At 35.5% G+C, this 14150-nt stretch overlaps 1 protein-coding gene across 1 annotated transcript in view; it reads left to right on the top strand.

Annotated features, from left to right (window-relative positions):
• COL25A1 (collagen type XXV alpha 1 chain) overlaps positions 1-14150 on the top strand; it is a 472824-nt gene that overhangs the window by 354509 nt on the left and 104165 nt on the right. The window contains exon 11 of the mRNA XM_019417196.2: positions 13694-13720. Coding sequence (XP_019272741.1) covers positions 13694-13720 — 27 coding nt within the window. The remainder of the gene's footprint in view (positions 1-13693; positions 13721-14150) is intronic.

The raw sequence follows: 14150 nt of genomic DNA on the forward strand, positions 1-14150 counted from the left end.
TGAAAGAAACACGACAAAAAAGATAATGTGTAAAAATTAAACAAAACATATGTCATAAGTGGCAACTTTGAGTACAAGTACAGCATTGGTTCTCAGGGTTACAGGGTCATGGGAGTGAAGGATTCTTAGAAAACTATATTATAAATTTTGAAACTGCTTTAAGCAACTGAATGCAACTGTAATTTCTATCCTGGATGATGCTCAAAACATATTCCTCCCAAACATTGTTACATTGAAGGCTCTTGGGATTCTCAGGAGCCCATGTTTGTCCCCAAGTTTGCACATTCTACTGAGATTTTTATCATTGCCACTGGCTTTCTACCTTGATGCCCAATGCATCATCCTAAAACACAAAATTCTAAAATAAAATGGATATTTTAAAAATTATTATCTTATCTTCCTTAAGATATATTCTAGAATATACTATGTGAATCACAGTTTAATATCATTTCCCTACAGTTCCTAGCTTAATGTCATTAAATATAAATGTTCCACTGGCCCTAAATGAATTATGTTATTATCTTAGTTTGCTTCAATTTCCCATTTCATATAGCAACTTTTCAGACGAAGATGATCCCAGACATTTTTTAAGTAAATTTTTTCTTCTTTTTAAACTCTTCAGATTTAGTTCATATTCTCATTTTTAGAATGCAGCTAAGAAACTTGATTGAAATCACAAATGTTCAAAGGATATGTGTAATGTAATGATCTTCTAAAGTGCTGTACTGTTTTTAAAGATATAAAACTTTTTTAAAAGAAAACTTCCATTATATACATAATGTATATATATATGTATTGGGATACATATATATATATAATGTATATATATATACATATATATAAACAAATCAAATATATACATATAAACAAATCGCATGTATATATCTCAGTGAATTTCCACAGTGAACATAACTATACAACCACAAACCAGCAAGAAGTACAATGTTAGCAAACCCCTCTTTACCCTCCAGTCACCATCTGCCTCTTACCAAAGGTCACCACCATCCTGATTCTGCCACCATAGATTAATTCTGCTTGCATTTGAATTTTATATTAATAGAATCTTACAGTATATACACTTTTGTGTCTGGCTTCTTTCGTTCAACATTACATTTGTGAGATCATCCACCTCTATTTTAATAGCCTTCACAGCTGCTTAAAAAAAATTAGGAGGAAGAACCTTACTTCCTTGACCTACCCCGTTAAAACTACATCACTCAAATAGCAGTAAATGAATGAATAGTCTGTCTGACCTTGGGCAAGTCACTTAACCTCTAATTTCTCATCCGTAAAGAAAGGATAATAATACCCTCTCTGCCTCCCTTATAAGGTTGCCAAAGACAAATGCAATAAATTAGGGGAAAGCACTTTAAAATACATAACGAAGAACTATATGAGTGTGTTATTATTATTATCACTCAGTTGTTCCCCCTAGAGTAAATTACAGGTGAACATGGATTTATATAACAGATGTATTCCTGTAAAGTTCTGTATGAATCAGATTTTCATAAATCAACATATCTTAAATGTTCTGGGGAATTTTGCTATTTCAAGCAATCCTATTCAGAGTCTTTTTGTGAAGCAATATAATCCTCTAATTCCTCTTCCCCTCTTAAAGTGAAATATTTCTATGGTTTAAAAAGCTATCATTTTTAAAAAACCAGTTATATTTGTTAACTTAAATAGCACTTATATATTTTAACCTGTATCAAAGAAAGAAGATGATACTGAAAGAATAATAGTTTTCATGGGAGAAAATTTTCACTGGAAATTTTCTTTGTTTTTCCTTTTAAATATTACATTCGTGTGCACACACGTGTGTGTGTGTGTGTGTGTGTGTGTGTGTGTGTGTGTTGACTAGAAGTCTGGTAGGGAGAAAAATACATTGCCTGAGTAGTTCTGGACTCAAAACTGCTTAGGGGAGTGAATGACTATAGACTGTGATCTCTTTTACTGATCTGTAACGTGTAGGCAGTCATTCCTAATTCATCTATCTCACTGGGTTCTGGTGAGAAGCAAATGAAAGAGTAATAATATGGAAATGCTTTATGAACTACAAAGAGTTCCATAAATAAGAAGTATCACTGTTAAGATGAATCCCCGGTGACATAACTTAGCATACAGAAAGGCCTCTCTATGAAATATAAGGGATAAGAACCATGTGATTACAGCTATCAGTTACATTGCAGCGCATTAGATACTGTGATCGATAGTGCAACTTATTCCTTGGGTCCTATTTGCTGTTACCAGTTTTTATTTTTGGCCTTCTCCTATCATCTTACATTATCAATTTTTCATAACAATCGCCTTCTCATCCACAAGTTAAAACCAGGAAAGGTAACAAACAGCATGGCTCTCATCTTTTCCACAGTATGCAAAACTCACTACGTTTATCGGTGTGGGTAGTGGAGGAGAGGGTCTTGAGAGACACCGGAGAATTTCTCAAAATGTAAAATGTCTCTGATGATGAAATGAAAAAAACTAGGAGTGTTCTAAAATTAGCTCTTACAAAACCGTTTATGAGTGTGTCAGGTGGGGAATTAGTTTTCATAATCCAGGATATATATTTTATATGGCAAAAATAATCATCTGAAGATTAACAGCATCTCTGATAGAATAAAAAGGGCCTGCAGCAGTTCCACATTTATTTAATCCTGCTGTGCATCTATTCTGTAAACATGACCTTCGGGTTTTCTGAGAAGTTCAGGATGAGGTTTTCAAACACAGACTCTTGAGTTAAAATAAATTGGACTCCATTTAAATAAGAAGAAAACCGTTCTAGGTCATCAAACTAGACCCTAGAATCAAAGCGAGGACTGACCACAGTTGGAAGCTGCAAAGTTGTGAACCCTAGCACAAGTGATCTTTATTTTTCAAGTTTTTCAGAGGTTTAAATAGCAGTTAAAATCATATTTTTGAAATTATCTTTTCTTCTGACATTCTTACTGTTTCCTTCTTTGGTAAATAGTGGTAGGAATTCTCAAAAGCATAAAAGATAGATATGCCAACTCATCCCAATTTCCTGGAAATTATTTTTTGGTCCAAAGTGTCTACATCCAAGGCTTTATAGACCAAATCACTTTTCTTACTCTGAAACCCTTTCCTCCTCCCTCACTCTCCTCCCAAATATATGCAAATTCCATAGCATATCCATTTGTCTCTTTCTGAATTATGAGAGTACTTAAAATGTCACTCATTGGTTCCTGGTAGTGTCAGAGAGTTCAAAAGTCAGAAAAAAATCTGCGGTTATTGTTCCTTAAAGTGAAATTTGGACTTATGTTCTGAAGAGGTTATCGATATTTTCAGCGTATTTTAATTTTGCCTGAAAACACATTTAATTCATTTGGCTCAAGTGAATATAATGCATTTTATGTTAGCTAATTACATAAGCATAAATAATTGCTTCTGCTTCAATTAAGATAAAATTGAAATAACTAATATGTGAAGATTTGCTTTAAATATATTTAGCTGTAATGCGTTGCTCTCCCCCATCTAAAACTCATCACTTTACTTTGCTCTGCCAGCTGTCTTGATCAGCAGGATGGCAGACATGAGAGAAAACAGCAGCCTTCTCTTTGTGATTATAACCTCGCAGAGAAAGCAAAACCCCAGACCTTCAAATCACAAATAACAAAAATGACCAAAACCATCCTTAGGATAGTTAGCTACTAGACTAGATTTTAACAATGGAATCTTGTTCAGTAAAACTGCGTTTAATTCCATTGTGCACACTGCCCTGCTGGGATGCCTTAGCAACCGTTCTAATGCTTCATTATCCTCACTTAATCTGATTGTCCGTGAAGTACAAGTAAATGCCCCTCTAACAGAGTCCTTCCCATCTCCATGGTGTTTTGGTCTAGAGCCTGTAATGTTTGGTTTTCCAAATGGACCAAGATAAAGTAGACAAGTAATACCTCCTCCTCCCAGTGCTGTTGCACAGCCCTGTCCAGTTGCCCAACTCAAAGGAACTCACTGTGAATTCCTGTGCCCTGGACTTCTACAGAAGTGTCAAAAAGTCAAGTTGGTGCGGTAATAGAGAGTGACGTTTGACTTGTCTTTAAAGCTGGCTCAGTGTTTTAGAAACAAAAAATTGACTTCTGAAGGAGCATTTTCGGTAGTGGTTTAAGAACACAATCAAGGGGCGCCTGGGTGACTCAGTCAGTTAAGCATCCGACTTTGGCTCAGGTCATGATCTCACAGTTTGTGAGTTTGAGCCCTGTGTCGGACTCTGTGCTGACAGCTCAGAGCCTGGAGCCTGCTTCAGATTCTGTGTCTCCCTCTCTCGCTGCCCCTCCCCCACTCGCACTCTGTGTCTCTCTCTCTCTCTCTCTCTTAAAAATAAACATTAAGAAAAATTTTTTACAAAGAACACAATCAAGTAACATAAATATGAAAAGATAGTCTCCAAGGCTGAATACATTACTGTCTGTATTCTTCTCTATCTCATTTCCTTTTTTAAACAACCTCTAGGATGTGCATCAGCTTTATTTTTAACTATCTTACACTGGTTCCAGATAAAGGTCTAGTAAGCTATATCATATTAGACAAATTAAGATATCTAGGTTTTAGATGCCTCATCTGTAAAAGTGGTGAGACTAAACGATATCTGAGTCCTCTTCCATATTTGAAGTCCATCATTCTATTCTGTTTTCATTATAAATGCACAGATAAATATTATATAGCCATTTAGCCATATTATATATGCACATCTATGTACTCTATAAATAACTAGATACAGTAAACAACAGTCATGTATTAAGTTTTAGTGCAAGAAAGCCTTAAAAATGGTCTCCTTCAATTTATAATCAACCTCTCTATTTATCATTTCTTTTAACTTTAGGATCCAACATAATGTAGAGCTATACGAACGCAAAATGTCGTTCTTGTATGAAGAGATTAATGAAATTCAAATGTCTTTACCAAATTCTGTTAGATTACCAAATCTCTCTGTTAGATTAAGAAGAAATTGCTCAAATAAACTTGCGTCCATGTAAGTCCTGTGCCTAACATCTGCAGATTAAGGGCAAATGTGCAAATTTTAGGGCAAGAGTACACATGGAAGCCCTTATACAATGTGTTGAAATATTTAACAGGTATAAACCAAATTAATAAACTGGCAAGTAAAATACGTTGTCCTGTGACCTTCACAGGTATGTCCGCATAGTGACTTGAAAAGTTCAAATGCGGAACTGTTGCTCTCCTTGGAGATCCAAGGCAGAGTGTGGTAGCATGCAGAGAGCTGTGCCCCAGCTCTGGCCTCTGAACCTGGCCTGCTCCCTTTCCATCCTACACCTACCTCATCCTTCAGCTTTATGAGACTGGGGCTTTCACCTGAGGACATTCTGGGATGTTCACAGGATCGAACTATATCCACATGCCTCAAAATACTTTTTCTTCTTCCAGTTTATTGTGCACACCGGTGGTGTGGTTCACCTTTGGAAGAACAGACCCGAAGTAGAGGCAACTGTGCATAAACTGAATGACCAAATGATATGAATCAATGAATCGATAACTCAAGTACTAATACAAAGGAGTCACCTTTATATTTTTCTCCTAACAGGTGTCATTGCATACCAGGAGTAGGAATAGGCGGGATAAATCCAACAGAATCACTATAAAACTTCTTTTTCTCCTTCATCTTCATAAATTCATTTGTGTGTTATAGATTATTTGTATGTCTGTGTTCGTGAGTATGTGTGGTATAACTAAAAGACTGGTTTTCATGAAGATAGTGGAAAAGTAATTGTATCAATTTCTAGTCATGCTATGTGGCTATTTGTAAAGTAGAGTGTAAAAGAGAAGAAATCTTAGGAATCATCTAATATTTCACTTCACAGATAAAGGGATAACATCAGAGTGGTTAAATAACTTGACCAAGATCACAAAGCAGTCAGTGGCAGAACGAGGATGGAATTCAGTTCACCTGACTGTGTTTTATACAGTCTAGATTTGTAGTTTGTAAATATAAGTGTGGCCATTTAAATTTAAATTTAAATTAAATAAAATTTTAAATCCAATTCCTAATAATTGCACTAGCCACACTTCAAGTGTTTAGTGGCCTCTTGCCTTAGTGGTTACTATACCAGATCTAGCAAAATAGACCACTGCCATCATTCCAGAAAGTTCTGATGGACAGTGTTGGTCTAGATAGAAAATAAGCCTGAATAGTAGATGAGTATATATTATCATCCTAAATTTATGACCTCCTTCTGCTGATCATGGGATATTTAAATGTTAGCAGCTAGTGTTTCTCAGCATTGTTGATTTAAAATAGGAAAAGCACTTACACTTTACTCAATAGAAATATTTTTTTACTGAGTGTAGTGTACAGTGATAGGCCTTTGTGAACCATAAATTTGTTTCCTTTATGGCACGCTAGGGAAGTGTGCTTAATCACAGAGGGCAGAGGAAGCCTGTTAATTTTTCCTTCTTTCCGGGTCATTTCCATTTTGAGTTCAGCAACAAGAAACAATTTATTAAATATTTAGAAGGGATGGAATGAGCTAATTTCAGCTCTGGATATCTGGTGAGAGGTGATAGAGTCTCTGTTTTGGGACCTAATCAGAACACAGATTCTCAAATACCTAGCTTTGTCTTTAATCTGAGGTGGTAGTTAATGCTCAATATTTAGTCTTGGGTCCTGGTTTTGTTAACTAGTGAAAAAAATGTATTACTTCTTTAATTTCCTGAGCTTTAAGAGACCTTCCTTACAGAGGTCATGGCTTCATAATCTTGAGAAACACCAATAAATGACTCATCCCTTTTACCCCCAAAACTCAGCACATGAGATGAATAAGTCAGAAAGAATTTATTCTTTTTAAAAAATAATTACTCCATTTAAAACTTTTAAATCAAATATTCACAAATTTCTATAAAGACATGCCATGTTATTGATAGTCTCCAAAGTAGACCTGTTTTTAGAGGAAATAATGGAAATTGTTTAATAATAAGAATTTGAAATATAATAGAAATTATGGAATTGTATATATAATTGACACAAAAATCCCAGATACTTAAAGAGAAACCACTGCCTCAAAACTGGGAACTCCTTTCGATGATAGAGGTATGGTGGTTTGAGTGGTAAAATGGTGGAGGAAATCCAGTAAATGCAATTTAATAATTTTTATATTCATTAATTCACTCTTTCAATTTAATCAATATTTACTTGCTAGGCCCTGACCTAGGTACTGAGGATGTAAAATATATGACCTGAAGAATTTGCTGCCTAGTCAGATAGATTTTATAAATATGTGAAATATTAAGATATAGCCAGTTGAAATGTGCTAGAGAAGCAAAGAGGATAAAAACCAGCTCTGTCTGGGTGCCTTGGAGAAGTCTCACAAAGGAAGTGAGTTATGACTGCTGAGCCTCGAAGAATTATTAAGAACTTCACGTGAAGACTAATAGGAGACTGCTTGGGAAAATATACATGATTAAGTGTGACTGAAGACAGAGTCCATGAAAGACTCAAAACAAGATATGAGGCTCTCCCATCTCAGCACTATCCCCCTCTTCCTTGTTTATGCTGTGTTCCTTCATACCCAGTTCAACTAAATCATTGGCTTTTACACTGAAAACATTTCAGCACACTCTCTTATATTCTAAACATTTCCCAATAGTTCCTAGTTTGGCATTTCCACACACTTAAGCTATGAAATCTGAATCTTGTAAAACATGACTTGAATTATACTCCAGACATACATATAATAGTGGCTAGAGTTTATGCTTCATGACCGCCCCTCATCAAACATCCAGATAGAAAATGGAATTTTATATATCTTAAATGAATTCTTCCTAAGACAAATTTTCATTGTTTATTTCAAATTTCCTCCTACTCCTTATAAACCAGGCTAATGTGTTTTCTGATCTTGTGATGCATTTGACCAGGTTAATATTTTTCAAAAAGTTATAATTACAGTCTTTTATACCACGTCCCTGAGAAATTCTGATACTAACATTTTATGACTCCAGAAGTTAGATGATATGTGTTATCATTCTTCCCTATAGAACCTGACTTTAATGTATTTTCTTCATTTCGCCTAACTTTTATTAAATCATGGAAAAATTCTTAACTCAAAAAGGAAATAATTTTAAATGGCTTAATAGTTTAGGGCTTCTATCCTCCCCTTCACAGATGGACCACCTCTTTCTTGTTCCCTGTGTTTTTTATTACAGAAGCTGGTTGTATATTCTTGTATCCAGAAATGACCAGCAGCTTTCAAAGCTTCAAATTTTACTGTTAGCCATCAGGGACACAACAGGAACTGTGTCCGCCCCCTGCTCACACAGAACATCATTTCCTAATAGCAGGCAACCAGAACTTGCCTTGAAACACCTCCCAAGAGGCAACCCAAAGCACATCATTTAGAAACTCTGCATCCTGTTTAAGTAATTAATACCTCAATCAAATTTGTACTAACGTTGACGGTGTCAGAAGAATTCATTAATTTTTTTCCATTCCATTTCATTTCATTTCCATTCCATGATCAAGCTTTTTTTTTTAATTAAAAAACTTTTTTAATTAAAAAGTTTTTTTTTTTTAATTTTTACAAACTGGAAAGTGCAACCAATGCATAATGGTTATAGATACATCCATTTCTTCACTGTGTGCTTTGAAGATTAACTTAAGTTGATAACTCTAGCTATGGTTTGCATAATGGCTCTCTGAAGTACATTAGAGGCCTTGGACCTACATCCACATCCACATCCACAACACTTTCCGTATTAATGAGACTGTATAACTAAGATGATTTTTGCTTGGTTGTGTTAATGTAGAAGCCATGAACTGAATTCTTCCACTCATTCTTGCATTTAGAAGTAATCTCGAGGCTATTAGAGTATGCCAGTAGTGTTAGAATGACTTGGGTAAATGCCAGGGCGAAAAATCTTCTCATGAACATCTTGAGACACTGTTGTCTATGGTACACGAAAAATTTGTCTTATTTTATGTATTTATTTATTCCTATCATTGTTATTATTCTCAAAGTAAACACTGTTGTGCTTACAAAAACCTATAAGGCCATACAAATATGATCTCCCTTCCCTATCCATATTGCCACCTTCAACTACCTACCTGTAGCCTGCTCAGTGTTCTTTAAACACACTTAGCCTGTGCCCATCTCTTGGCTTTTGTACTTGGTATTCCCTTGCCTAGAACATTCTTTTCCCGTCTAGATGCATGCCTCTGCCTGACCTCCTCCAGAGCGCTGTCCAAGAGACACTTTATCCCTGAGGCCTTCACTAAGTACCCCCCACACTTTACAATACTACCACATCTACTTCTCCTAATCCTTATTCCTGTTTGCTTTAGCACTTAACCACTTGACACACTTTATATTTTACTTGTTTATTTGTTTATTGTCTTTCTCCATTCACTAGAGTACGAAGTCTAGGAGGGCATGCAGTTTTGTTTATTTTGTTCTCTGCTATTTCCTCAGCACCAAGAAAATTGCCTGACACTCAGTGGGTACTAGAAAACTATTAAGTGGATGAATTAATGAATGCAGAAGGATTCACTGAGCAATTACCATATGCCAGCTACTGTGCATGACAGAAGACATTTAGTGTGATGAAAGAAGTAACCAGACAATTACAATACTGTTGGTAAATTCTATGAAGGAAGTGCTGTCATAAGGGTGCTTTGGAAAACAAAAGAAGGGAACCTAAGCCCATGCGTGGGGGCAATGAGCTCTGAATGATGGAATGGGTAAAGAAGGGAGGACCAACAGAAGGAAGTCCATTAGGAACAGACAACCAGTGGTACAGAGTTGCAGAGATGTGAAAGCATGGCTCGGTGGTGAACCACCACTATTACAAAAGCTCTGACCTTTCTCAAAAGCTATGGAAAGCCATTGAAGGGTTTTCAGCAGAGGAAAGGTATGAACCGATTAGTCTTCTAGAAAACTCACTCAGGCAGCACTGTAGAGAGAGGTGGAAGGAGACGAAAGGCTGATTGGCCCTCAGGTAGATGCCCATCAACTATGTGGGAGAGAAGAGGGTTTGAACAAGGGCATAGTAATACAGCTGATGGAAAGGGCAGGATGGAGTGATTCTTGAGTAATTATCTGATGGGCTAGGAGCAGGAAGACTAAAAGATCACTCCCAGACCTGAATAACACACTTACTGGTGAAGGCAATCACCAAATGAGGACTATCATATTTCCTTGACTTACTTGTTCACCATAGTCTACCTATTTTACATGATCTTTATATATGGAATCTAGCAGGGGTGAAGGTAAACAGGAAAGAATATCAAGTGTGCTGTCTAATTTATTTCTTGTTTATAAGTTTTGCATAGCTCTCCATGGTCTCTTCCATAGGATCACAAAAACCTTGGTTTAAATTTTTTTCTGCATCTAGATGAGTGATGTTATTACTCCGCACTTAGAATTTTTCAATGGCTCACTGGGTTTTTATCTTTCAAATACATCACCTAGAACCTGTACCTAAACGAGTGTATTTTAAGGTTTAAATTACAGTTTAACACGTTTGGAGTTAAAGAAATACAGTTTAATATGTAGAGATTCTATATGTTGTACAGTTTTTAATCTTGAGACATAGACACAGAAATTACTTTGAAAAATAGAAGAGATGAGATTATTCCCACTTAAATTAGTTCCTTACAAAGCATATGCAAATATAAAGGTGCCCACCAAGAAAATATCTAGAAAGCAACACTTTATTGATTAATAAAAGTAGAATTAAAAATATTGACCCTTTAGTTTAGAAAAATTGATTTGATCCAAACACAAGTCATGGAGATAATAATAATGGAATTATTTTTAAACACTTTTAAACACTTTATCTTAAAACACTAGAATAATTGGCTTTAATTTAGGAATCATAAAAGCACTAGTTTGACTAGTAAGTAATGAACTTATGACATTTTTATCTGAGCCATTATTCCAATGACTTTTGAGCACACTGAAAATATAAATAAGTTTAAGAAGGTTAGATGGTTAGTGAATGGTTCTATGGGATTTTCCCATAACCTTATTAATTTATATTTATAGTCAAAACCAGAAGATTATTCAAATGTGAATATCTTAATCAACTGGTAGCAACATATTCTAACTTCAAAATCAATTTTTGATCAGTGAAGCTTTCATTGGTAAAGTTAAATTTAATGACCACAATGTCACAGATATATAATGAGATAATTAACTAAGAAAACTCAAAACACATACATATAAGCAAAATAACTCTTTGGGGTGCGCTCGTGCCCGTGTACGTGTGTGTGTCTATACTTACTCAAATGTACGTCTGTGCCTTATATCCAGTTCCACTTTATTCCCACTCCCCTGCGAGTAACAGATGACACTCTCCTTGGCTTGCTACCATTTTTCCTGCCAGTGAATTCAAAGGAATACATGCACATTTTTGGTAGCTGAGAATATACCCTTGGCAACGTAGTTATGAATAATCCACAAGACATGTATTCACAATTCAAAGTTAATGTTACATTTTTAAAACTGCTTTTTTTTAGAGTTTAGCAAAAATAGAAATGATTTCCTAACTGTGAAGAAAAAGTTTTTATTTATTTTCTCTATAGCTATCCTTTGATTTTCATGAAATATTGTGTTGAAATAGACAATTTAATTTTATGGATTTCACAGTTATGGGTAGTCTTTCTAAATCTTTGATTTAATGTGATCATGCAACAGAGACAATATGCGAAAATACCAGACATGTTAGTCTCTAGTTAAAACACTTGATTTCGGAATTGCTCTGATTTCCTTTCCTGGGTTGTCCATCAATGTACCAAATTGTCAGTTGTACTGAACAATATTTTTTCAAGTGGCAAAGTTAAGTTTAAATGGGAAACAAACCTTTTTGAATTGAACATATACATTCTCAGTCTAAACACTGAATTAATGCACCTTTTGTTATATGATTTCCTTTCTAACGTCAACATTTTAAGAAGTGAAATGCCCTGGAGACGCTTGAGAAAATGGAATCATAGACCATGATAAAACCCAAATCGTCTTCGACTGTCACATCTCCCATCACTACAACTTCCAAATTCTGCCTTTACTTAGCATTAGCATTCACTTCCCAAACAATTTACCCAAGTGAGGGATGATTAAACCTGTTTATGTACTAAGGGGAAGGAACTGGTTTGAAGCAGGAGGCCCTGATACAGATGCAGGGATAATTGATGGAGAAAGATCCCCTAGGACAGAGGCAAGGATGGATTCCAGAGTCTACTGGATGAATCTTCCCACAGAGGAGTGTCTCTTTTCCCTCTGACATAGGAAGGAGGTCCACGTGGGTTTGGATTGATGAGAGACATGATGTTGAGGGAATTTACACCTGATAGCCTCTGTTTTCTCTGCAAAATCTGAAACAGGGAAAGTTTTAAATACAAGGAGTGAGATAGGGAAGGAGTATGTCTGACCGCACAGATATGCCGGATAACAAGCTCATTAAGAGGCTGGTTGGTTGAGTAAATAAAAAAGGAACATACAAAGGTGATATTGCACAGTGCACTTTCAATAACCTACAGCTGATTTTATGAGGAAATTCTTATTCTTCCTGTGAGGATTACGAAATAATTTATGAGGAACAGATTCTGTGAATGCTCCTAAACATTGTGTATTTTTCATAAAAACTTATGAATGACTAATTCTCCCTCTAATGTGCACTCTCGTGCTTTCTTTAATGTTACAGAATATGACTTAAGATGCTGATTGTCTGAAATGTCACACATTGAAAATAGGCTAGTAATTGGTAAGGTATAATGGAATACAGAGCTTGTTAACATGAAATGATAGAGTAAGCTAGCATTATAAAAAGTATAACTGTTAAAATATACTAAAATTAAAAGTGTTTTTGAAAGAATTAGAAAAATGCTTAATATTTTTTTTATTTAAAAATAGACATAAATAGAGTTATAACTGTGTATCTTTGTGCTCTTTTCCACCATCCCAAAATTGTGCCTTGTTCTACATTAAGTGAAAAGGATTCCAATGCTGACTTTGTGGTTGAAAAACTACCAAATCTGAGAACTGCCATATTTTCACTTTGTATGTAAATTTCCCCATTCATCTTCCTAAATATCATATTCTCCACCCCCCCCAACCCCCAGTATCGTAGGTTATCAACAGCTGACCACATCTTTTGTTCCTTTTCTGGTACACCCTAAGTGCTACAATTGATCTCGGCATCCCCTAGTTTGTAAACCAGTTTTTGTGTAGGTCAATTGGCCACATTTCATAAGAGGAAGAATGGAGTAAAACATGTTTCTTTGTGATGCTATTCGATTATTTCCTTTGCAAATCTGCTTACCGAAGTTTTGCAGATGCAGAAGTCAAATAACGTGCCTGTTTGTTGGGGAACCGCACTGCATTTTAACTGCTTCTGGCAGCTACATCTCCAGCCTTCTAAATGAGATTGATGTGATAGATTTTCAGGTATTTGAAGAAACAGATGCTTGTAACAGCCAAGGTTCTTTTTTTAAAGGAAAAATCTGAATCTTACTGCATATGTTTAATGTTCTTCAAAAGAGAACAAGAGAGAAGAAAAGACCTATTGTGTACTTCCAACCAATAATTTTCGTTTTCCTCGATGTTCAAAACATCAGCATATTTCTGCACAGCAAAGGGATCCTTTGCAGACTACGACAGTTTTAATTGGTCGTTTAAGTTTAAATGGTTACATTATTATGTTAATTGAACAGTTTTTCTTTTTTTAGGGTCCTCTGGGGCCTCCAGGACAAAAGGTAGAGTATAAACAGTACTGGGGAAGTAATTATGTTCGCATTGCCTAATGGCTAGCATGAGAGGTGAATAGAATTAGCTACTGTAAGCCATGCCGAAGCAATCTGGTTTGTGCATTTTGCTTTCTAAAAATACAATCATAATGTGCGCCATTAGATTTCTAATCAACTCCATTATAGAAAATCCAATATATCCAGAGTAAATTCTTTTTAAGCTGTCTGCCCCGATCTTGTAGGTTATTGAACTTTTAATTAAAATAGTGGTAAAGCATTGTGACAAAACTTAGAATTTGAAGGGTCAAATGACATTGCAGATTGAATGCATCGTCCTGCTCAAATATATTATTACCAAATGACCTTAGCACTGACCAGAACAAAAGATTTACTTGTTTGGTGACTGTATTCGATTGGCCCACTAGTGTTTTCCTTTGCT

Source organism: Panthera pardus, unplaced genomic scaffold, assembly GCF_024362965.1.
Source record: "Panthera pardus isolate Hobbes unplaced genomic scaffold, ASM2436296v1 HiC_scaffold_13, whole genome shotgun sequence".
NCBI lineage: Eukaryota > Metazoa > Chordata > Mammalia > Carnivora > Felidae > Panthera > Panthera pardus.